General features: G+C 35.7%; 3 protein-coding genes across 7 annotated transcripts in view; 1 reads left to right on the top strand and 2 right to left on the bottom strand.

Moving 5' to 3' along the window:
- The window catches only part of Oatp33Ea (Organic anion transporting polypeptide 33Ea), a 54,376-nt gene extending 44,888 nt beyond the window's left edge, over window positions 1-9,488 (top strand). For both annotated transcript variants that reach the window (XM_067767891.1, XM_067767892.1), the window contains exons 8-9: window positions 5,995-6,592; window positions 8,305-9,488. In XM_067767891.1, the coding sequence (XP_067623992.1) occupies window positions 5,995-6,592; window positions 8,305-8,453 (747 nt within the window). In that variant the 3' untranslated portion in view covers window positions 8,454-9,488. The remainder of the gene's footprint in view (window positions 1-5,994; window positions 6,593-8,304) is intronic.
- Window positions 1-9,645, bottom strand: part of Oatp33Eb (Organic anion transporting polypeptide 33Eb) — a 102,116-nt gene extending 92,471 nt beyond the window's left edge. The window contains exon 1 of one of the 2 annotated variants that reach the window (XM_067767890.1): window positions 9,469-9,645. Coding sequence is in view for 1 of the 2 variants with exons in the window: in XM_067767888.1 (XP_067623989.1) it covers window positions 8,759-8,783 (25 nt within the window). In the remaining variant the exon portion in view is untranslated. Of the gene's footprint in view, window positions 1-8,758; window positions 9,427-9,468 lie in introns of those variants that run through there. The other variant, XM_067767888.1, reaches the window with a different exon arrangement.
- Window positions 9,646-13,999: 4,354 nt separating this feature from the next.
- The window catches only part of eRF3 (eukaryotic translation release factor 3), a 34,715-nt gene continuing 22,434 nt past the window's right edge, over window positions 14,000-26,280 (bottom strand). For all 3 annotated transcript variants that reach the window (XM_067767893.1, XM_067767895.1, XM_067767894.1), the window contains 6 exons: window positions 25,725-25,916; window positions 24,423-25,192; window positions 24,253-24,339; window positions 24,011-24,187; window positions 23,779-23,947; window positions 14,000-19,721 (listed from right to left, as the gene is read on the bottom strand). In XM_067767893.1, the coding sequence (XP_067623994.1) occupies window positions 19,678-19,721; window positions 23,779-23,947; window positions 24,011-24,187; window positions 24,253-24,339; window positions 24,423-25,192; window positions 25,725-25,916 (1,439 nt within the window). In that variant the 3' untranslated portion in view covers window positions 14,000-19,677. The remainder of the gene's footprint in view (window positions 19,722-23,778; window positions 23,948-24,010; window positions 24,188-24,252; window positions 24,340-24,422; window positions 25,193-25,724; window positions 25,917-26,280) is intronic.

Genomic DNA, 26,280 nt, shown 5'->3' on the forward strand with positions numbered 1-26,280 from the left:
TACAACAAGAGGGCGAGGGAATAAACAAAATAAAAAAAATTAAATGTTTGGCGCGTTTTACCTCCGACGAGACTTAGAGCACGATTTTCTTCCAAATTTTCGTCGTTTTTCTTTTAAATATTTCCTACAAATTTCCTACATGTTTTATGCCGACCCTGAACGGCAGCTGCAAGGCAGATTAATTTTTACTGAAAAGCTTTTCACGGCAGAAATACCGCTTGGAAAAACTTCTTTCTAATTAAAACAAGTAATGAAGTCTAAGTTCGCGTGAAACCGAACATTACAAACCCAGCTGTACACTTGAAATGCTGTTGTTGTTTGTTTTGTGTGCTTAATAGTGTTACAAGGCTGCGCACAAATACATATACATACTAGAAGACCCGGCAGACGTTGTCCTGCCCTAAATTTGGCCTATCTGCATACATTTTAATAAGCTTTTTCCGCCTGACTCTGCCCTCCCCCCCTCCCCACTTTTTCCTAATCCTTTTATTCACTCCTCCCTCCGTCTTTTCCTTTTCATCAATCTCCATCTTCGTTTCATTCTACTGTCTCTTTCTCAATCTCCTTCTCTCTTTTCTCTTCTCTCAATTCCTTCGCAATCTTCTGCATCCTTTGTTGCCTGTCCCAGAGGGTGGTATGTATTTTATTCCAGTCCCAGTCCCACTCCGAGTCACAACCCAGTCCTAGTCCTAATCCCAGTCCCAGTCCGTCTCTGGATAATATATTACTCTGTACCAAAGCACTCATCAACGGATTTCATTTGATATCCATATTATATAAACACTGTCTAGGCATTCACTGGGCCACGTTTTGGCCTATATCTCGAGACCCTGTACCTGTAGTAACCACCGCGTGAGGTTTACGCAACTTGTGTGAAAGTTTGAACAAAATCGACCGACGCATCTCTTCAAATACCGGCGACCAATTATCACACATTTTAGCCTTTCTTTTTATATATATAGATTTTTATTTTTCACACTTACTATAATATTAAAACGAAATGCAGATTTTCGTTGCTTTCGAAATTCGGCTTAAAAATTGCATATGGAACAACTAGACTCTCCTGTATTAAAAAAATGTCATAGTACCTCTAAATCGCGGGCCCCCTCAGACCTCCTCCCGTTCTCGGCGGGCCTGGTGATGAGCTATACTTGATATCATTCCCTATAATATTTTTTATTGATAAGCAGGGTGTTTAATTAAACACCAAGCAATTACACGGAAGTATGTATATCCGCACCACCTGAAAATATGAGTGCCACTGCGTATACGTAACATTTTAATATTACGTATAAACAAATGAAAAAAAATTGCAATAAAATAATATTGCGACTATAAACTGAGATATAACCTATCCTATATTTCAAGTTAGATCAAACTACACACGGGGTGCAAAACAAATTCAAAATCGGTTCAGTAATTTAGGAGTCCATTGGAGTCCAAGATGGTTCTATTCTGAACTAATTTTCGTTTAAAAGAAGCAAAAAGAATACAGAGGCTAACACCAATGACCTTGAGCGGGTAATAATGCAGTTTTCCTTCAGATATGGGGATTTCCCTACTGTTTGTTTTAAAATAAAGATATAACAGAACAACAAACATAAACACACAAGTGCCATTGTACTAAAAAGCGTCATTACAAAAAAGGGCAGGGTTATTAACGAAAATTTCCAACTTTTACTACACTGAAAGAAATGGTGCTCGTAAAATCAACAAATCGGTTCTGTTGTTCTTGACTTAACGGAGATTCGGTGAAATTGATCGAATTATGGTTAATTCGACCGAGCTCCTTGTCAAGCGAACAAATTAGTTTAGTCATTTCAACAGAAGAGAAATTGTCGTTCTTAAGTTAACAAAATTCTGTAAAATTGACAGATTCCTAATCAATCTAACTGATTTTTCTGTTAACACAACTGATCTCACTGGTCATTTCAACAGCGATAAACAGTCAATACATGAGCAAATTTCAAAGAGAATTTTACGCTCACCGCGCTCTCTACTTTGTACTTATGACGATGGTGCCACTTGTTAAAAAAAACACCAAAATAAGAAAACCATCAAATCGAAAAAAACACACAAAATAGGAAAACAATAAAAAACTAGTTTTTCAGTTATCAATACAAAACGAAACACCCTTTTTTGAATTTGCTGTGCAAAAAATTATGAGATACCGGGACACCTATTTATCGGGTACAATTTTGCAACTTCTTGTCCAAGCGAAATGCATAATTGCGCCCTCCTTTTGCAAAAGTTTGGCTTGAACGAACAGAATTTTTCCGAAGTTAGTAACATTTTGTTCAAGTTTTTATGAATTTTCACTCACGCGAACGAGTCTAATAAGATAATGAAAAAAGATCTTTTTTTAATCTTGATGTTTCCGACAAAATAAAAGTTTGAGTTGTTTTGGAATCGTGTTACGAAAATTAAACTTGCCGAATTACATGTAAATTTACTTCAGTGGTGAATAACCTTCCTGCGATTTGATTCTTTACTTTTCTATAACTTACAAGTTCTCTTTTTAAAACGTTACGTCAAACATTTATACTACAAGTTTTGTTCGAAACAATCAACTACATGCGAGAGGAGAAATTGAGAATGAGCTGAGCTGCAACTGAAAGAATTGAGAATCAGTTTAGGGACTACTATTTTCATTTCTATATTCATAGGTATGTATATGCAGCGAGCATGCGTATTTATTAATTCACATATTTACGTATTTATATGGCGGCCGCCGTGGTGTGATGGTAGCGTACTCCGCCTGCCACACCGAGAACCCTGGGTTCACACCCCGGGAAAAGCAACATAAAAATTTTAGAAACAAGCTTTCTCAATTAGAAGATAAATTTTCTAAGCGGAGACGCCCCTCGGCAGTGTTCGGCAAACACTCCGAGTGTATTTCTGCCATTAAATGCTCTCAGTGAAAACTCATATGCCTTGCAGATGCCGTTCAGAGTCAGCATAAAAGAAGTAGGTCGCTTTCCGCCAATTTGTAAAAAAAATTAAAAAGGAGCACGACACAAATTGGAAGAGAAGTTCGGCCTAAATTCTCTTCGGAGGTTATCGCGCCTTACATTTATTTATTTATATGGCAACATAGGTACTTTCATACAAAGCTGTAACAACAACTTTTTTTGTTCATTTGACTACTAAAACGGCCAATTACGAATCAACGATTTGTGCGCAGTTGATTCAACATCTTATTGCGATGGATAAAAATTGACAGGAATTTCGGTTGAATTGACCCGTATTTCAGTTGATTTTACCAGTCTTTTTCTTTCAGTTTATAAAAAGCTTATTACCTGCATCTACGCACTTTTACAAAATATTTTATATATAAAAAGGCGATTTAACCGATTTAGTCCATTTTTACTGAAAATATTTCCTGTTAAAAGGCACACATGTGCACCAAATTTTTCGTCGAGTTATGGCTCCAGAAACGTTGGGAAATGCATTGTAAGAAAGGGGCAGTGCCACGCAGAACAATTATCTCAGTTAAAAGAGCATAGTGTGGTTATAATATTGTAACGAATTTAGAGTAATTCCGCTTATTCCAAATCTTCTGCTAACGTTCGTATCGCTAAACTGTTGAATAAATAACTCCAATATTCAATAATGCAAAATGGTCTTTATTACACTACTTCACAATAACACTTATACTTCGCAACCAATAGCGTGCTTAAATCAAACTGATTGCTCATGCCTCAGCTTGTGCTGCCTTTATACTATTCGGTTTCCTCGTTCGCATACTTCTAGGCGATGCTCAGCCTCAGCTTGTGCTGCTTTTATACTCTTCGGTTTCCTCGTTCGCATACTTCTAGGCGTTTCTTCTTCTAGAATTTACTACTTAGTTACCAGCTATAAACTTACCAGCTATAAACTACAGATGCACGTTTATAGCTTCTCGCATAGCAATATGCGAGTGTAGATAGGAGTAATACTTCCACCAATGATTGCATACCCTTGTGAGTATCTCAGATATATGCATGTGTTTGTGCGTATCTCTCCGCTGCTTGTATGTGCATATGTGTAGACATAATGATTGATTTGTTTATGTACATACCAGTGACTGCTTAGTATCGGGTTAGAGATGGTAGTATCCCTTAGTGTTGCTAATATTCGTCACAATATATAAGTATATTTTTTTTACCCTAGAAAGTAATTCTTCTAATTTTGAGAGCAATAAACTTTGAAACTCGATTTCCCAACATTTTCATTTGGGCACATTCATGCTTCTGGCAAGCGGGCGACGATATATATAAAAAGTGGGCGTAGTTCTCATCCGATTTCGCTCATTTTCAATACTAATTTATCTGGGTCCAGATAAGCTCGTCTACCGGACATGGCTCAATCATTTTTTTTTTTTTCGATACTGATGATTTTGATATATAGAAGTCTATCTCGATTCCTTTATACCTGTACAACCAACCGCTATACAATCAAAGTTATACTACCCTGTGTACAAGTACAGCTGGGTATAAAAACTTCATTTTTAGTTTTGATTTTGCTTTTCTCGGGTCTTAAACCGAAGGCCTTCGATGTGGCAGGCATTGTTTACTATATATATATTTACAATGGTGGCAGGTGGAGCACGCCTCCACCACACCACAGGGTGACCGTCGCCCTCGGTTGAGAAAAATGGCGAGACGAGGAAGATAAATAGGATAAGAGTGAAATGTGTTAAATTGAGAGAAAAGAAACAAAAGAGGGTGTGGCAAAAATGAGATAGTGAAAGAGGAAAGCGAAAAGAGCTTTGAATCGGGCAGAAGTACGTCGTCGGTTCTGCTAGTAAGACGATTACGGGTTTAGTACCTCCGAAACATGTCCCATAATTATTCTGAAATATTAGCTTTGCTCCAATAACGCGATTGGACCCTCTTCCTTGCAACAAAGTAAGCATGGTAATTTTCAAAAAACGGCTTTGGTACAGATCATTTTCACTGAACAAGAGGCCCATGGTCAAGTTGCATAAAATCTGGGAGTAACAATTTGGTGTCCTAGAAAGCAAGAATATATTGCTCCGAGACTTGAAAATATCTTTGGCAACATATTGTATCAACACGTAACAACTTCCTGATGTCATCGAAAATAAGTAAAAATGGGTGGAAGGACGGTGGTACTTTCAAGTGTTAGTACGGAATGTAAACTGTTTTATAAGGATCAATTTCTCCTTAGTCACCAAAACCTAATCAATTCTTTATGGCCGAAGGGCTCCTTGTGACGATTGTGTCTTCAGTATAGGCATCAAAATAACAACTAGATTGGATCACGCGATTTTTAAAGTTACTGTCGGGGTCTCTTCCTGCATCTCTTTCTAACACCCGCTGAAGTATGCGCGCCAGTTTGAACATCCTGTCAAAACGCTGCCAATTCGCTAAAAGTAGCCATTTTGTACATCCTGTCAGGCAGTTGACGGATATCACACTTGTTTTGTATACATTGCTTGTGACCAGCATAATCTTTAACTGAATATTAAAACTAAACTGGACTTACTGCAATAAGTGTACTAAGTTTGTTCAGAAAAGTTATCTGTGCGAAGCCAGCCACCTTTTAAAAAATAAATAAATAAATTTAAGGCGCGATAACCACCGAAGAGATTTTAGGCCGAGCTTCTCTTCCAATTTGCATCATGCTCCTTTTTAATTTTTCCTACAAATTGGCGGGACGGGACCTACTTGTTTTATGCCGACTCCGAACGGCATCTGCAAGGCAGATGAGTTTTCACTGAGAGCTTTTCATGGCAGAAATACACCCGGAGCGCTTGCCAAACACTGCCGAGGGGCGACCCCGCTTAGAAGTTTTCTTTTAATTGAAAAACCTTATTTCTAATGATGTTGCTTTGCCCGGGGTGTGAACCCAGGGCATTCGGTGTGGTAGGCGGAGCACGCTACCATCACACCACGGTGGCCGCCTTTCAAAAAAATACCCTGGTTACATTGTTGCAAAGTTACAGTTGTACAGCGTAATTATTGCAAATTTAAATTTTTTTATTTTCAGATATTTTCAAATTGTTCCTGCATTGAAACTCTGAATTATACCACCCCATTCAAATATTCGTCAACTACGCCTAGTTTCTTGAGCAACAGTGAAAACAAACCCCAACAACAAAAATTGGTTTACGAGCTTCCTACGACAATAAGACCACTTCCTGAAACCCTAATTTCATCAACACAATACACAATGAAAACAAAAAGTTTTGATGATTCGACAACTACAGACCAACCGATTTCACGCACTCTCCGTTATGCAGATTCATTCGCTGAAACACTCGTACCAGGTGTATGCTTGAAAGGTTGCTCCATATCTTTCTACACTTTTACAATAGCTTCGATGATAGTGAATTGGTTTGGCTCTTCGGGACGCATCGGTAATTTGTTGGTAAACTATCGCGCTGTCGAAACAAAAGATAAATCATTTGCACAAGGTCTTTCATTGATGATGTTCAGTTTGCTGGCTTTAATACCTGGACCAATTATATTTGGACGTATAATTGATTCGACTTGTTTGGTGTGGACGGAAACGTGTAGCGGTCGGGGGAATTGTCAATTGTACGATCAGACAAAATTTCGATATTATGTTAATATACTGGCAATGGGTAAGTTTAATAATACTGGATCACAAATTCCAATTTTTTTTTCTGCACCAGAGACGCCATTATGAAATTCCTATGTAAAATCACCCCCTGACTCCGAAAATCAAGGATATTTGTACTACAAAAGTACTTGCGGTTGGAAAGTCAAGAAAAGTAACCTATGCGAGCGTATCTACAGTGTCATTACCAGAACTAAATTCAACGGAAGCTACATTGCCAGAATCAAATTTAACTTTAGTTCCGGATCCAGTTTCATTGTCAACAGCAGTATCTGATTACGCGGCATCATGTTGTATTGGATTTCAAACGGAAAACGAAAGAAATTCTTTGTCACGACACAACTCAATGATTGGATAAAGGATTTGGAATTGTTAAAGGAAAAGGGCCGAACTACGCGCCTCTCGTATGCAACAATTTAAATTTGTTTCATCCGATGTTAAGGTAACATATTGTGACGAATATTAGCAACACTAAGGGATACTATCATCTCTAAGCCGATACTAAGCATTCACTTGTATCTACATAAAAAAAATAAATAATTATATCTACACATATGTACTACATACAGCACCGGAGAGATACTCGCAAAAGTATGCAATCATCAGCAAAGTAGTTCCCACACATACACATGCATATTTCTGAGATACTCACAAAAGTATGCAATCTTCAGCGAACTATTAAATTCTAGGAGAAACGCCTAGAAATATGCGAACGAGGAAACCGAAGAGTATAAAAGCAGCACCAGCTGCGGCAAGAGCAATGAGTTTGATTTAAGCACGCTATTGGTTGCGAAGTATGAGTGTTATTGTGAAGTATTCTAAGAAAGACCATTTTGCATTATCGAATATTGGAGTTATTTATTCAACAATTTAGAGATACGAACGTTGGTAGAAGGTGTAAAATAAGCGGAGTTTCCCTAAATTCGTTACAATATTATAGAACTCGTCACGAACAATTTTCCAAGTACTATACGAAGGAGGACAGTGTTTGTTACTGCAAAGACATTGCTGGTCTATTCAAACAGTTTGGTGAACTATATGATTCAAGAGAGTGGCGATTGTTCATAGACGGCAATAAATTAAGTTTAAAGGCCGTATTATTGCATATTGGCTACCAAAAGCCATCTATCCCGATCGCGCATGCAGTAAATACGAAGGAAACGTAAGAGATATTGCAAAAATTGCTCAAATTAATCAAATACGAAGAACATGAGTTTTTTGTATCTAATAACCCTTCGAAAATCTATCTGCTAACTAACTGATATACGAATGCTATCACATATGTACCAGTAGGGTACTTAAGTATTAAATTAAAATTTAAAAAATCCGTAATGATTGTTCGTTATCTTTGAATCTGCAGGGCCTAGCAAAAAGTGTTGTTCTTGAGATATATATGATTAAGTGGACCCAATTTTTTTTTTTTTTCCTTTTTTTTAAGCGGTTATTCGTAAATATCTCAAAAATAACCTTGATTTTCGAAATCAGGGGGTGATTTTACATAGGAATTTTATAATAGCGTGCATTTTGGCTGTAAACCAGTGTAATTAGAACAGACCAGAACAATTATCATACATTTAAATAATTACTTGTATTTGGTAATTGAGTGTAAGTTAATTACTGAGGGAATGATTACGAGCCAGATTTACCAAGAACAAATTTCAAAAAATTCATTTTCTAAGCAAACATTTTCTTTTTTTTTTTAACTTCTTATTACAGCTCTTACTTCGGTCGGTATATTCTTTGATATTCTGGTCTGGCGTAATGGCAGACATCTTGATTTGTATGGTGAAAAGGAGGCAGAACGGCATGAGGATATGCGTAGAAAAGACCAGCCAATTACGCCGTTATTAGCGCGGAAGTCATAACAGCATAGCTCGCTTCATTAAAGATTTCGAAAAGAGCTTGCTAACTCGACTAGATTGGATCTGTTGTATTAGAGTTAAGGTTAAACCTTTTGTACATTTTTTAGGATTAACGCATAGTTAAAATAAATGTTTATAACGTCATGATTTCTAGATGTAGATCTAGACAGACATGTTTGCAACTAGTTTTCGGTCGCTAATGTAAATGATTTTGTATAAGAAAATAAAAGTTAAAGCTGATTGAAGAACAAATAGAAATATTGCTCAAAGCAGTACAGTTCATGATTGGCAACGAAAAAAATAAATACCTTTGAATAGATTTAAGCCGAGCATCTCATCCAATTTGCGTCGTGCTCCTTTTAATTTTTCCTACAAATTGGTGGGACGTAACCTACATGATTTACGCCGACTCCGAACGGCATGTGTAAGGCAGATGAGTTTTTAGTGAGCATCTTTTCATGGCAGAAATACACTCGTAGTGTTTGCGAAATCACTGCCCAGATATGACCCCGCTTGGATCTTTTTTTCTTATTGAAACAACTTGTTTCTAAATGTTTGATGTTCGGGACTTGAGCCCAGGATCGTCGGAGTGGTAGGCCGGCCGACCACACCATGGCGGTAACAAAGATTAACTATTTTTTTTTTTTTGGACACCAGCAAATAATAAGTACGTGCTAGTGTTCCATGTGAATAATGAAACGTTTTAGTCTTCTATAGGACCGATGATATATCCCGACATAAAGCTCTTATCATCAAAAACTAGTAAAGGCAGTAAAAAAGAACGTTGTCAAACTTCTTGTTTAAGCATTTTTCCGCTTTAGTGGCATTTTACCGAGACATTTTATATTCCGTTCCTTTCGTTTTTTTTTTTTTTTTTTTTTTTTTGTGTAACTTTTTCTTTATTATTGGTATTCATTCTTTAACTTTTTCCATTAAATACATATGCAGAAATACTTCGCTTGAATTCATGATTTTGAATATAATTAAATATAATACATATTAAAGCAATAAATGTAACCTGTTTGATTCTGTAATTGATAATTTATTTAAAGTTCACCGGTAGTTGTGTAAACAAAAAATTTATAAATTATACAAAACTAAAATCAGCCTTTTTCAGTTGAACCAATGCGAATTCAGTACCAGGTTTTGTTATGCCAACAGCTGATTGCTTCTTCTTGATTATTTCCCATACAACGCCTTGTACAACAACATGTCAATTAGTCGAAATCAATAAAAATTTTCTTTTGACTTGACATTCTTCTGCACGGCGCATTGGTTGATTTCGCCTGGTAAAGTTGAGTTGAACGATATTTTATCAAGGCGAATCTATACAAGGTGATTCCAAAGCGAATTCAACCAATTCGCCGTGCATATCAAGTCAAAACAAAATTTGTATTGATTTCGATTAACTGACATATTGTTGTACAAGGCGCAAGGCGAATTCAGTACCAATGCTTCTTCTTGATTATTTTCCATACAACGTCCTGCACAAAAATATGTGACTTAATCGAAATCAATAAAAATTTTCTTTTTGACTTTACATCCTCTGCACGGCGAATTTGTTGAATTCGTTTGGCCATCACCTTGTATAAATTCGCCTTGACAAGGCGTTTTATGGAAATTAATCAAGAAGAAGCAAAGCGAATTCACTACCAGGTGTTGCTATCTCAACAGCTGATTGCTTCTTCTTGATTATTTTCCATATAACGCCTTGTATAACTATATGTCAGTTAGCCGTAATCAATAAAAATTTTCTTTTGACTTGACATTCTTCTGCACGGCGAATTGGTTATATGCCCTTTGCCACCACCTGGTATAGTTTCGCCTTGAGAAGAAGCAATTAACGTTTGGGATAACAACACCTGGTACTGAATTCGCCTTGATATTTTATTTAGCGCACGTTATGTTTTTGACAGAGGGGGCTACAACTGCTTTTCGATACTTTAACTATGTTTATAATTTTCAATTAACAACACTAAGCACAAAAATATTTAATAAAAAAAAATATTTTTCATAAACAAATATATTAGTATTCCAAGGGTCTTATGAAAGAATAACTAATTGAAATATATAAAAACGAAACTTAACGAAACCACAACTTCGTTTAGTGAAATAATTAGTTTTTCCCATCGTATTGAAAAGGCAATTCCAATTTCGTTATTGGGTTGTAATTTTTGCAAGGCGAATTCAGTACCAGGTGTTGTTATCCCAACAGCTGATTGCTTCTTGTTGATTATTTTTTATACCACGCCTTGTACTACAACATGTCAGTTAATCGCAATCAATGAAATTTTTCTTTTGACTTGACATTCTTCTGCACTGCGAATTGGTTGAATAGGCTTGGGACATGACACATTAACCCAGACAGGTGATCTCAGTGGTACAAAACAAATATTTGACGGCCCTCATAATCCGGCCCTGAATTTTAAAGTAGTAGGAAGGAAAAAATGTTGGTACTATTTTATAACTTTTTTACTACCTCGGCAATGTAATGTGCGGAAAAGAGCGAAACTCGATATAACTCCACATAGGAAGTTGGAGGAAAATCGGAAAATAAAAAAAATAAAACAAGAGAAAGATGGAGTGAGAGTAAAAGTAAAAATAAGGGTAATGGTTTGTGACAAAGTAGTAATAAGAGGTTAACAGGATTAAGAATAAGGATACGATTAAGGGTAACTAATGGTGAGAGATAGACTTGGATAGGGGCAAGAGCGAGACGAGGAAGAGCAAAAGCGGGAAGATTTAAGGAAGAATGGAAGGGGTGGTGAAATAGGAGTTGAATAAGGTAAACTAGAAAATGCAGAGGGGCGAGGAAACAAGAGAGGAAGAGGGTAAGACAGAGGATTGGCAGGTGGATAGAGAAATTCAGAATAATGTCTATCGGGTTTGATCATCCGGCTGGGAGTACTTCATATTGGTCTAAATGTTTCCACGGATAGCCAGAGCTGTTTAAATAAAATTCTGATAAGCCGATTTTTTTGACATCAGAAAAATGTATAAGCTCCGATTTGTTGAAAAATCGTTGCTGTAAAACCGCTGCCACTTTATATTTTTACAACAACCACCTCTTTCTGCTGAATGAGCTTAATTCGACGCTTGGTTTACATAGATAAATGTACGGTCTTGCGACCGTATACCGTCAATTCATAGTTTTCGTATAACAAGACTTCTACATACTCATCCGCAACATTCAGATCGTCAATCATTTAATTGACGTCAGCAGTATGTTTCCACATTCCTTAGCTATGTGACAATGTGGTGCTCTGAAGATGCAGCCAATCAGTTCCGTTGACTAAAACTGTTTCATTTCCTGAGGAAAAGGAAATAAGCACTCCGACAAAAGGAAATACAGTCCGCAGGCATTATTTTTATTTTCCTGCACTTTACTTGACATATCGGAAAGCCATTAATGTAGTCTTTTTTATGGTATTGAAAAAATCAATGCTGCAGATAAGTCAAGAAGCAACACTTAAATTTATGAGGGAGAGTATTGTCAAATGCAACTCCATTTTGTAATATTGACTTCACCTGCCTGGCTTTATTGCGTCATGGGCTTGGGTATAGAGAATGTAGAAATCGTAAAAATTGTTTCACAAATGTATTTTGTTGTTGCGTGTAGAAAACTTTTGACAGTAAAATGGAAAAACTTGTACACCTTTTCCAGTTTAAGTTCAGAAATTTACAATTCAAGTTCAGAAAATTGCAATTCAAGTTCAGAAAATTACAATTCAAGTTCGGAATTTCCAATTTAAATTCAGAAATTTACAATTGAAGTTCATATATTTACAATTCAAGTTCAGATATTCCAATAGAAATTCAGAAAACTACAATTCAAGTTCAGAAATTTACAATTCAAGTTCAGAATTTTCATTTCAAGTTCAGAAAATTACAGTTCCAATTCAGAAATTTATAAGTGGGATGTTAATTTTCCAAAGTTATTTTAATTAATTAATTTTATACTTATATGTTACTTGCGGAGGTGTTGATGCTTCGTTGACCATGTTGCCAAAATGGTGGGTTGGGTATAGTGCACCCCAAGTTTTCTTAAAGTGTGTACATCCCGAACCTTGAAATCAAATGGAGGATAATTCTTTCCAACAAATGCATGATGACGCTACGGCCAAGAAAGTACTTCAGTCGAAACAGCAGTTTGGAAGCAGTGGAAGGGGGAGACCGCCACAGAGTTGCGAAGGTGGAGGAAGACTTGACCTCTCATGGTGCTCCCAATGCTTCCTTAACACATAGATACCATCTTACATACATTTATTTCCATTGGATGAAAAAAAAGACCCGAAAAATTTTCTGAACTTGAATTGAAAATTCTGAACTTGAATTCTAATTTTCTGAATTTAAATTGTAATTTTCTGAACTTGAATTGGAAATTTCTGAATTTAAATTTGAATTTCTGAATTTGAATTGGAAATTTCTGAATTTAAATTGGAATTTCTGAACTTGAATTGTAATTTTCTGAACTTGAATTGAAAATTCTGAACTTGAATTTAAAATTCTGAACTTGAATTTAAAATTCTGAACTTGAATTGTAAATTTCTGAATTTAAATTGGAAATTCTGAACTTGAATTGTAATTTTCTGAACTTAAATTGGAAAAGGTGTAGACAAAGGAAGAAAGAAAATTAAACAATTTTTTTTTGGTTAAAAAACATGTAAGGAAATTCAAACTGCCTCACGTGATCCCACTTTTTAATATTTTCAATATGAAAAAATAAAACTTCAAATAAACCTGAAGCGGAGACAGCGTAGAAAAAATGTGAGATTTAATTAAATTCAACAGTTAAAGCTAGAGATGGCGCCATAGTATGAATAAGGCCCACTTACATAACAGAAAGCATTCTTTTTGCGGAGTAAGCTTCTACGCGTTTCGAAGGTTTCACGTCTTCCTCAGGGAGTTGTATTGACTATTTTAAGTAGATTTTCCTCGCACTTCAAACCAAAAACTAATTTATTTGAATTGATTTTTATTTTATAAATTATTTCACAATAAAAAGAAGTCAGGATTGTGATATAAAACAATTATTTTTTTTTCTGTTTTTTTTTTTTTAACTCGCTTATCCGGATAAACTGCCTCACGTGATCCCACTTTTTAATATTTTCAATATGAAAAAATAAAGCTTCAAATAAACCTGAAGCGGAGACAGCGTAGATAAAAATGTGAGATTTAATAAACTTCAACAGTTAAAGCTAAAAATGGCGCCAAGTATGAATAAGGCCCACTTACATAATAGAAAGCATTCTTTTTGCGGAGAGTAAGCTACTACGCGTTTCGAAGGTTTCACGTCTTCCACAGGGAGTTGTATTGACTATTTTGAGTATCTTTTCCTCGCACTTCAAACCAAAAACTAATTTATTTGAATTGATTTTTATTTTATAAATTATTTCACAATAAAAAGAAAATTCAGGATTGTGATATAAAACAATTATTTTTTTTTCTGTTTTGTTTTAACTCGCTTATCCGGATAAACTTATTTTCGAACAACCAATTATTAAAATATTAAACACATTGTATGCCACCCACAAATAAACATTAACCAATAACATTTTCAATTTTTGCTTTTATTTAAAATTCTTTTCATAAATAATATAGTGCGTAGTTATGGGATTTTAGTTTAGCTTAGCTTAGTTAAAATTGTAAAATACCCAGTTAATTATTCAAGTTAACAAAATTGATCTCTTCCAACATTTCACTTTGCAGAAATAAAATGATACATATCGTTAGCTTAATTCACAAAGGCTCTAACCAACAGATTTTTCGAAACTGCGTTTCTCGCAGATTTTATTTATTTATTTATTTGGTATGATATATTAAAATGCACCGCTTGGGAAAAAATTTGTAAGTGTAAGAAACAATAACTTTTAAATGTGAAAAAAAATGGTTTTTAAATTTGTTGTGCTTTTGTGAATTTAGCTAACGATATGTATGTATTTATGTAAAAGCTAGGGCGAAGCAAAAGAAACAAAACTTGGTTATGTTTTGGAAACAAAAAATATTTTTAAAAGAAAACTAACATACATAGATTTAAAAAATATAAAGACAAACGTATTCAATATATTGTGCTCACTGATGCGCTTTAAAAATTAAACATGAGTAAATCTTTTTGTTTTCAACATATATGTAATATTTCCTTATTGCTTCTTAAGGCTGGGTACACCCACAAACAACAGATAATAACACAGGCCGACAGCATCTGAGACCCAGAAACCGGACTATATATTTTCGAAGGATTTTGATGCGATGAATCGAAATCTGGCCTCAAAATTGCTCTATCAACTCTGATTTGCGAGATATACCAACCTAAAAGTGCACAGAACGCCGTTTTTGCCCATATTTGACGTTATGTAGCCTTGCAGATGTTTTCTTTCACCAAAATAATAGGCTGCCATCTTTAAGTACAAGTCTTCTTTCAAATGGAGTTGAGTTTGCTCAAATGTCATTTTTATTCGCTGAGATATCGCATTTTGAAAGTTTCATGTTTCTAAATTTTCCTACACCTGAAAATCGATTAAGATAACATAGACATGATATAGTCGATGACTACTTTTCTTGAATTGAGTCTTATTTTTCTTAAAATTTTGTCTCACACCATAAGTGCCCCACGGTTAAGTGGGTTAGCCTGCTTACGGTATGATATGGGTGGTTTCTAGGGGTAAGGGATGTGTGTGACATGGTACCCGAGGGTTAGTGTAGGGTGTGGTTAGTTAGTGTAGGGGTGTGGTGAGTTAGCACACTTATGATGTGACACAAAATTTTAAGAAAAATAAGACTATTCAAGAAAATTGGTAATCGAATATATCATGTCTATGTTAGCTCAATCGATTTTCAGGTGTAGGAAAATTTAGAGGCATGAAAATTTCAAAATGCGATATCTCAGCGAAAAAAAATGATATTTGAGCAAACTCAACGCCATTTGAAAGAAGAAGACTTGTACTTAAAGATGCTATCATTTAATTTTGGTAAAAAAAAACATCTGCAAGGCTACATAACCTCAAATATGGGCAAAAACGGTGTTTTTTGCACTTTTAGGTTGGGATATCTCGAAAATCAGAGTTGATAGAGCAATTATGAGGCCCGATTTCGATTCATCGCATCAAAATCCTTCGAAAATATATAGTCCGGTGTCTGGGTCTGAATGATGGTTAAATTTTGTCGGACTGTGTAATCGAATGTACCCAAATTTAAATTTTTTCTTGTCACACTTATGCTGCCACAATCACAAAAAGTTTGTGGGCTGTCGTTTTTTGATTTCGATTTCAAAACTCATTGCGAGTATACCCAACAGGCATTTCTGTAAATGTTTTTAAAAGAAACCTGAAGTGGACTTGCGATATATAAATATTTTCAGTATTAATAAATATATTTAAATTTTTTTCAGAAAACATTTTATAAGCGTTGAGGGCAGATATTAATAAATAATTCAGCTGTGAAAGTAAATCGTAAATGTTTACAAAAAAGACGAGAAAATTACTGGTCAATATTTTTCAACTGAAATGTTCATCAATTTATTTTCATAAAATTTTGTTCATGAGAGAATGGCTGCATTTAAGCCGTTTCTTTGATTCACTAACAACCCATTAGAATTACAGCTATTCTTCATTCAATGTATGCATGAAATTAAGAATTAAATCATATATATACATATACATATATTATGAATGTATATTAGGGTAGGTCAAATTTATTGTTGAAGGCACATCCAGTTTCTGAATCTATGGGTCATACTGAGTAATATTGTCCATGGAACAATAGGTCTGAAATGAATTTCGAGCCTCCCTAATTTTGTTAGGAAATTTTATATTCCGATCCGAATAGCGGCTCACACAAATAAAATACATGAAAATAAATGTCAAATTCGAATTCGGATTGGGATATCAAATTTTCTAACAAAATTAGGGAGGCTCGAAATTCATTTCAGACCTATGGTCCAATGGACAATATTACTCAGTATGACCCATAGATTCAGAATATGGATGTGCACGTGAAGTTTTTTCCCCCATTTTCCCCATTCAATTTGACCCGCCCTAATGTATATTTTCACATTATTGACATGATTGCAATAAAAATTATCGCTTATAAAAAGCTTTGGGAAAGCATTTATAACAAGCTTTCTTTTAGAAATATTTCGTAAGTTTACATTTATAAGCTTAAAAGCAACGAGCCGTTTCTAAACAATTCTAAACAATTTGTAAAAAAAAAATCTACGTTTTTTAAGCTTAGTGTTTATTTGAGAAACTTTTTATAAACTTACATTACGTTTACTTTGCTTGTTGGGTATTCTATTAGCAATATATGTAGGTGTATATGGTTTCAAGGTTAATTTTTGAAAAATTTTAAAATGTTTCAAAAGTTAAAAAAAAAAAGTTTTTCATTTTAAATACAAAACGAAAGTGCAGTTCTATATATTTTAGCTTAACACACTTTTTCTTAAGTTTTATAAAAGTCGGCTTAAATTATTAGAACGTTTTTCGCCTAATTTTTTTTGGTTTTTGTTTTTGGATTATTGATACCGGGGTCAAATAAGGAGTTTGAGCGTGGTGGAATCGTGGTATCTGGTATACTAGATAGACTTGTGTGAAACTGCTGTCAAGGAAAAGCTGCTAAAACTGCAACTTATAAGGAAAAGAAACTCCTTTTTTTTTCGAGATACTCTGTCTAGCGTCTGAAAAACCCATTGAAAAAATAAAATGTCATGCAGTTTATAAATTTGCCAAAGTTTTTGCACACCAAAATCATTCGTTGCATTAATTTCAAACTAATTTCCGTTCTTCGACGCTGGAGTGGAATGTCGCACTATATCGGCTGATAGTTCGAAAACCAGTATATCAAAAGTCGTTTAGGGAAAGAATTATCTGTTTTTTTTTTTTTTTTTCAAAGACGACCTATTTTACAGTAACGTCCAAAATACTTTTTCACCTCAATTTGCATTAAATTTATTCTGAGATAGTGCGTTTTTGTAAAAATTCTGAGATATGGCGTTCTTCAACCGAATTCCGAATCAGCACGTTATTCCATAAATTTCTGCGATAGGGGTTTTTGAAAAGGATTCTGATGTAGATTCCTTATCCTACAGCAACAAAAACAACAACAACATGTAGAGCGTTCTTCAAAAAATTTTTATATAGTTAAAAAGTTTGCTGGAATAAGGTATTTTCAAAAAAGCAGCCGAGATAGAGCGATATTCCACTCAGCTGTCGATATTGAAATGCATATCGTTGCCCTTTTTTCACGAAGACAGGCATGGTATACAGGGGCCGAATCGTTACATACGATCCGTGATCGAATGCCGTTTTTTAAATCACTATAGCTCCGAAATGGTGCATTGGATTAATGAAATATGTGAACTAGAGACAACGCGTTCTCACTTAATCCATATTATAATATATGAAAAGGTGGCTTATGACTCAAAAAAGAAATTGCGAGAAGCAGCAGTTAACACCTGTTTTTTTTTTAGTCATAAGCCACCTTTTCATAGACCGGATCACATATTATTATTTTTTTAAATAGTTGGATAGCCCTATTTTTATCGCATGTGTGAAAACTGTTTTCGATCCGTGATCGTATGTTACGATTCCATAGCAGGTTTTTAATAATTTATACAGTGGGCCCATTAACTAAAATTCGAAAAAAATGATATTCAAACTTCTGAAAATTTGGGGATATTAAATTTAGCTTAGCAAATGTTACAAAAGACATGATAAATCGCAACGCAATATTACAATCAAACAGGTTCAAGAAATTGAAAAAACTTTATAAAAAAAAATGTAATGTATTTGTAAAAACCCAAATTTTTAATGGATATGGTCAAGTAAACTAGATGAATTTTCTAAGAATTATCTTGAAGACATTCAAAAAGACCATATTGCGTGTTAATATGAAACTCCTAAGGAACTGTTCGAATAGCATTTAATGCCCGATTTTTTAGTGAGAGTATAAACTAGAGCTTACGATTTCTCGAACATGTTCGAGAAGAGATTATTCGCGAGTCTCACCTTCTCGCGAGATTCTCGAATCTCGAATTACTCGTAAGGCTCGTGAGATTCTCGAATCTCGAAAAATCCGGATGCAGTTCACAGCCCTACTGTCCATACAGCGATTAAGTAAGAATGTCGAGAAGCTCGCGAGATTTACGAGGACTTTGAGACACGAGAATCTCGCGAGAAGTTGAGTTCTCGATTTCTCGGGTCGCGAAAATCTCGCTTGTGTTCGAGAAGATATCGTAAGCTCTAGTATAAACTGCAGTTAAATTTAGCAAAAGTTTAACTCTGAAATGTAATAAATATACTTATGATCGGTTTTACAATGCGAGTATAAGCTGGAGCTATTGTTAAGCGCAGTTTAGCCTTGCCAATTTGAAAGTATAAAAAAAACTTAAATGCTCAGGGCATGGTAAAAATCAAGTTAACTTAAACTCGCCGTGAAAACACGGTGAATTCTTTTTCATTTGGGGGAAAACAAGAAAATAAAGAAGTTGGTAAAATTATTATACATTTTCAAAGAAATTACGCTGTATGAATGAAAGGTAATGTTTATCTGATAGTTTTTTTTTATATAAGAATGTATGTGATCAAGCGGCATTCGATTATTTTTCTGTATACATACTAGGTTTTTATTGTAGGGAACTGCGCTATATTGTTTTAATCTTTTTTTCTTTTTTATAGTTTTTCTTATTTCTTGTTTTTAATATCTCGATCTTAAAATGCTATCGAATTTTATATGTATGTATATATATAAAAAAATCAATTCAAAATTACTTTGCGCTCACTTTTAGCAGCAGTTAGTTTAAAGTTTGTTTGCGTATTAGTGTTACGGTGTCTCTGACTTTGTTTTTTACTTCTTTTTTTTTAATTTTTTTCTTTTGCAACTTCAACCGAAATAATAAAATCAATAATTGTATATAAGTGGTCTCATATTTAATTATAGCAATAATATAATAATATATTTTTTATGTGTTTACTTTTCATAGTTTTCGTTTGTTTATTATTTCGTTTTTTTTTTATTATATTAAGTGTATGTGTTTGTTTTTAATCAGTTTTTATTCCTCCACAAATTTGTCATGCCCAAGTTCAATTTTATTTGCATTTATTCATTATATGACATGGCATTTGTAAGATGCAGCATTCAACTAGTTCGACGACGCTGTTCATCTAGGCTCTTTATTTTGTATGTGTCTCGTTTAGAAGAAAGGCGATTCTTGAAAATTTTAGCTGTGCTAAATTTACTCAATAACCTTCAATACCTTGCCAATTGCAATTGTTTTATCTGTAAATAGATTAACATGAAATAAGAATAAGTAAAACAAGTACGGAATGTTAAGTTCGGGTGTATCCGAACATTACATACTCAGCTGAGAGCTTTGGAGACAAAATAAGGGAAAATCACTATTTAGGAAAATGAACCTAGGATAACCCTGGAATGTATTTGTATGACATGGTTATCAAATGGAAGGTATTAAAGAGTATTTTTAAAGGGGAGTGGGCGTTAGTTCTATAGGTGGACGCCTTTTCGAGATATCGCCATAAAGGTGGACCAGGGGTGACTCTAGAATGTGTTTGTATGATATGGGTATCAAATTAAAGGTATTAATGAGTGTTTTAAAAGGGAGTGGCCCTTAGTTGTATATGTGAAGGCGTCTTCGAGATATCGACCAAAATGTGGACCAGGGTGACCCAGCACACATCTGTCGCGTACCGCTAATTTATTTATATACGTAATACCACGAACAGTATTCTTGCCAAAATTCCAAGTGCTTTTGATTTCGCCCTGCAGATCGTTTTCATTTTCTTCTACTTAATATGGTAGGTGTCACACCCACTTTACAAAGTTTTTTCTAGTTATATTTTGCGTCAATAAACCAATAATAATAAACTCCAATTACCATGTTTCATCTCTTTCATCATGTTTGGTATAGAATTAAGGCATTTTTTTTTTTAATTTTTCGAAATTTTCGACATCGAAAAAGTGGGCGTGGTCATAGCCGGATTTCGGCTATTTTTCATACCAAGATAAAGTGAGTACAGATAAGTACATGAACTAAGTTTAGTAAAGACATATTGATTTTTGCTCAATTTATCCTGTTAATGTCTGAGCGGAAGGACAGACTGTCGACTGTGTATAAAAACTGGGCGTGGCCTCAACCGATTTCGCTCATTTTCACAGAAAAGAGTTATCGTCATAGAATCTATGCCCCTACCGAATTTCACAAGGATTGGTAAATTTTTGTTCGACTTATGGCTTTAATCATCGGCCTAAACACCCGCGCGGCCACCGTGGTGTGATGGTAGCGTGCTCCGCCTACCACACCGTATGCCCTGGGTTCGCACCCCGGGCAAAGCAACATCAAAATTTTAGAAATAGGGTTTTTAAATTAGAAGAAAATTTTTCTATGCGGGGTCGCCCCTCGGTAGTGTTTGGCAAGCGCTCCGGGTGTATTTCTGCCATGAAACGTTCTCAGTGAAAACTCATCTGCCTTGCAGATGCCGTTCGGACTCGGCATAAAACATGTAGGTCCCGTCCGGCCAATTTGTAGGGAAAATCAAGAGGAGCACGACGCAAATTGGAAGAGAAGCTCGGCCTTAGATCTCTTCGGAGGTTATCGCGCCTTACATTTATTTTTTATTTTATTTAAACACCCGCGCTGTTAGTTCTGCTTACTCCAAACTGGAAAAAGAAGCGGTAAAGATGGGTTTGATGGTGAATGAGGCCAAAACGAAGAACCTGCTGTCATCCAGCAAAGAGTCAGCGCGTACGTGCCTTGGCAACCACGCTACTGTTGGCAGCCATAATTTCGAAATAGTAAATGACTTCGTTTATTTGGGAACCAGCATCAACACTAGAAACAACATCATCACTGAAATACAGCGAAGAATCAATCTTGACAATAAATGCTACTTTGGACTAGGTAGGCAATTGAAAAGTATAGTCCTCTCTCGGCGAACGAAAATCATACTCTACAAGTCACTTATCGTACCCGTCCTGCTATATGGGGCAGAAGCATGGACCATGACAACAGCAGATGAAGTGGCTTTGGGAGTGTTCGAGAAAAAAGTTCTTCGAAAGATTTATGGACCTCTACGCGTTGGTGATGGCGAGTACCGAAGAAGATTTAATGATGAGCTGTACGAGCTATACGCAGACATCAACATAGTCCAGCGAATTAAAACGCAGCGGCTGCGTTATGCGAATGAAAGATGATGCTCCGGCCAAGAAAGTGTTTCTATCGGAACCCGCCTATGGAAGCAGAGGTTGGAAGGACCAGGGGGAAAACGATTTAAACTCCCTTGGTGTGACCATTTGGCGCTGGTTGGCGGAGCGAAGGAGCGACTGGCGTGCCTTGTTGGACGGCCATAACCGTTTAGACGGTTAAGCGCCAATTAAGTAAGTATGGCTTTAAAAGTATTCTAGACGAATTAAATGAAAAAGGGCGGAGCCACGCCCATTTTGAACTTTTCTTTTATTTTAGTATTTTGTTGCACCATATCATTACTGGAGTTGAATGTTGACATAATTTACTTATATACTTAAAAGATATTAATTTTTTTGTTAAAATTTGACTTTAAACAATTTTTTTTTTAAGTGGGCGTCTTCGTCATCCGATTTTGCAAATTTTTATTTAGCATATATATAGTAACGTTCCTGCCAAATTTCATCATTGTATCTTGAACCAATGCCAAATTACAGCTTGCAAAACTTTTAAATTACCTTCTTTTAAAAGTGGGCGGTGCCACGCCCATTGTCTAAAATTTTACTAATTTTCCATTTTGCGTCATAAGGTCAACCCACCTACAAAGTTTCATTGCTTTATCCGTCGTTGGTAATGAATTATCGCACTTTTTCGGTTTTCGAAATTTTCGATATCGAAAAAGTAGGCGCGATTTCGTTCATTTTAAATAGCGATCTGAGATGAGTGCTCAGGAACCTACATACAAAATTTCATCAAGATACCTCAAAATTTACTCAAGTTATCGTGTTTACGGACGGACGGACATGGCTAAATGAATTTCTTTTTTCGCCCAGATCATTTTGATATATATAAGTCTATATCTATCTCGATTAGTTTATGCCGTCACGGATTACCGTTGTTCGAACAAAATTAATATACTCTGTGAGCTCTGCTCAGCTGAGTATAACAAGTAAAGGTGTCTAAGTTCGGGTGTAACCGAACATTATATACTCAGCGTGAGCTTCAATTGTACATTTCAGAAATTACTTTTCTACATAACACGTGGCACCGCCCGTTTAAAAAAAAATGTCTCCCCATTTCCTCTTACAATAAAACTTGATAAGTGAAATATCATTGATTCAAAACTATTTTTTGCTAAGTTATAGCTTATTGTTTTCGTCTACAACCCTTTTAAACTTTTTTTACATACAAGTGGGCGTGGTCTTTAACCGATCCCGTCCATCTATACTAGAAATATTTTTTGCTAATGTAAGGAAAATATGTTTACGATACGTTAATTTTTCTTCGAGTTATGGCTACCGAAAATAGAAAATTGCTTAGTCATAAAAGGGGCCTTGCCACACCCATTTTTTCGTTTGAAGTTTTTCCTATTTATTGTCATAATTACACTAGGGAAATGAAATACCATTGATATAAAGCTCTTTTTTACAAAGATATAGCTTATTTTATTAGTCTACGTTCCTTATAGTAAAGGCAACCTCTCTGCCGAATTTTGTTACGATAGGCTTAACTGTTTTTGATTTATGATTAATAATATTTGTAAAATTGATTTTATCACAAGTGGGCGGTGCCAGGCCCATTTTAAACAATTTTTCCAAAATTTTATCAAGAATCTAAATATCTATCATTCCACGTGTCAAATTTCAACATTCTAGGTGTATTATTTACTAAATTATCAAGTTTTTTGGGAGTTCCAAAATTATATATATATATATATAAAGTGTGCGTGGTTATCATCCGAGTTCGCTCATTTTCAATACCAATCTACTCTGGGTCCAGATAAGCTAGTGTATCAAATTTGGTGCAGATATCTCAATATTTACTCAAGTTATCGTGGTAACGGACGGACGGACGTGGCTCAATCAAATTTTTCTTTTTCGATACTGTTTATTTTGATATATGGAAGTCTATATCTATCTCGATTCCTTTATACCTGTACAACCAACCGTTATTCAATCAAAGTTAATATACTCTGTGTGCAAAGCACGTTGAGTATAAAAAATGAAGCTCTTGTAGTTTTTTTGTGTGGCGGAAGTTTTTGGGTAATTTGGTGTTTGATTGGTTGCGCAACCCATATACAATATGCCATAAGAAGTTTCACTTCAGACAACAATAGATATATTTTCTTAAACTTACTTTCATCGCGTAGCGTGAATCTACCCATTTGTGGGAATAGTTTAAATTGTTCAAGGCATATCATTCCGGAACATTCAATACGCATAATTGCCACTTGATCTTGTTTTACAAATCTTGGACGTGTTTTTGATTTTTCTGCTGTCTTTTTGTCTACCAAACAAATTAAGGCCTAAAAAAATTAAGAAGATTTAGGAAGAGTTCATGTTTTAAGCTTAATGTCGTGTCAACATACTTTCACCGTAATTTCCTCAGCCGCACAATGAATATGCATGACAGCTGAGTAACCAGCACAAATGATAGATTTATGCTCTAAAATTACTACTTGCGCATCGAAAATTTTGCCAGTTTTAATTGGGTTGGTGGCATCGCATAGAACAAAACCGGGTGAAACATCCTCCTCCTCAATGCCCTATTAGAGAAAAAAAATACTTGTAAATGAAAGCAAACACGTGGGAGCACATAAAATTAACACACCTTCAGCTTGACCTTGATATTTTCACCAGGACCCACAGAGGTTACTTCATCATCATCAGAGAATAATTGATCTACAGAAACTTGTGTCTATAAAAGGTAAAATATTAAAAATAAAATTTTAGTTTTTAAAATATTATGTTTGCATTATAATAAAATTTGTATGAACTTACCCTATTTGGCATAACCAATAAATTTTGCCCCTTTCGCGCTGTGCCTGATTCAACTTTGCCCATCACCACTGTACCCATGTCCTTATATTTGTCAACAATGGGCATAATGAATGGACCCTCAGCATTACGATTAAGCGAAGGCAACTGATCAATGAATGGTATAAACGGCAATCCTTTATACCAGGGGCAAATTTCGGCTGACACAGGATCACGTAAGCCGGCGCCGCCCAAGCCAGAGCAAGGCATAAAGGTTAAATCCTTTGATGGATTAAAACCTAATTTTTTGAGGTATGGTAATATTTTGTCTCTACATTCGTTGTAACGTATCTCATCCCAATTTACAGTCGGATCATCCATTTTATTAACCAAAACAACTAAATGCTTAACACCAGCAGTTTTAGCTAACATGGCGTGTTCACGCGTCTGCCCACCACGATCGAAACCAGTTTCGAATTCACCTTTTCGCGCAGATATAACCAAAACGGCCAAATCGGCTTGTGCTGCACCGCCAATCATATTGGGTACGAAACTCTTGTGACCTGGCGCATCCAAAATAGTAAAATGTTTACGTTCGGTCTCAAAAAAGGCTCTACCGACTTCCACAGTTTTGCCTTTGTCACGTTCTTCTTGATTTGTGTCCAATGCCCACGAAAGGTACCAGCTTTCGCGTGATTTTTCGCGTGCCTCGCGTTCATATTTCTCAAGTGTACGTTTATCAACCATACCCGTTAGATACATTATCTGTCCACCAATTGTTGATTTGCCAGCATCTGAAATAAAAAAAAAGATTATTTATCTTACCAAATGTACGCGCTACGGATCTTTAAATTACAAAACTATTCTCTTTGAAAGGCATTTGTATCCCCCAGCGGGTTAGGGGATCAGAATATACCCGCGGTAGGTATGCCTGTCGTAAGAGGCGACTGAAATACCAGCTTCAATAGGCTGTGTAGCGCAACCCTTTCAGGTTGCCAGCGCAATATATACCTTCTCCAAACCCAATTGTCAACCTCGCCTTCCAGCGGCGAATCCTGTTTCACTAACAGACGAGGCTCTGGCGACCCCAAGCTCCTCATGGAACTTGGGGGTGGGGAGGGAGGGATGGCCTGGAGGTTTAATGTGGCCATATATGTAAATCGTTCCCGAGATGGTCGCGCTAGCACCTTAATGGTGCTGTGGTACAGGAGCGTATCGGATCTGTATCCGGCAAAGGACCATCAGATCGATAACACTCCCAAAAGCCTTCGGAGAGAAACCTTATCGCTACAACAACAACAACACAGGCATTTGTAAAATACATACCAACATGTCCAATAAAGACAACATTCACATGCTCTTTTTTGCTGCGTGACTCTTCGATCTTTGGTGGTTTCTTCTTTGAGATCTTAGGCGCAATATCATTTTCTGCATCTTCGATAGCTTCGTCTGGTTCATCTTCGTCAGGTGTTATGACAGGATCATCGTCAGCGTCCCAACTATCAGCTGCATCATTATCTATGAAAAACAAATGAACACATTAATTTAGTTTGCTTATTCATTCATTTTTAGGGCTTTCAATTATTTCTTAATTAACTTCATTAATTATAACTCAATAAATCTCCCAAACTGGCTTTTCACGCAAGACCAGAACGTTTTCTAAAGTATATTGAATTAAAAATAAAAAATAAATGTAAGGCGCGATAACCTCCGAAGAGATCTAAGGCCGAGCTTCTCTTGCAATTTGCGTCGTGCTCCTCTTGATTTTCCCTACAAATTGGCCGGACGGGACCTACATGTTTTATGCCAACTCCGAACGGCATCTGCAAGACAGATGAATTTTCACTGAGAGCTTTTCATGGCAGAAATACACCCGAAGCGC

The sequence above is a fragment of the Eurosta solidaginis genome, chromosome 2, assembly GCF_040869045.1.
Source record: "Eurosta solidaginis isolate ZX-2024a chromosome 2, ASM4086904v1, whole genome shotgun sequence".
NCBI classification, from domain to species: domain Eukaryota; kingdom Metazoa; phylum Arthropoda; class Insecta; order Diptera; family Tephritidae; genus Eurosta; species Eurosta solidaginis.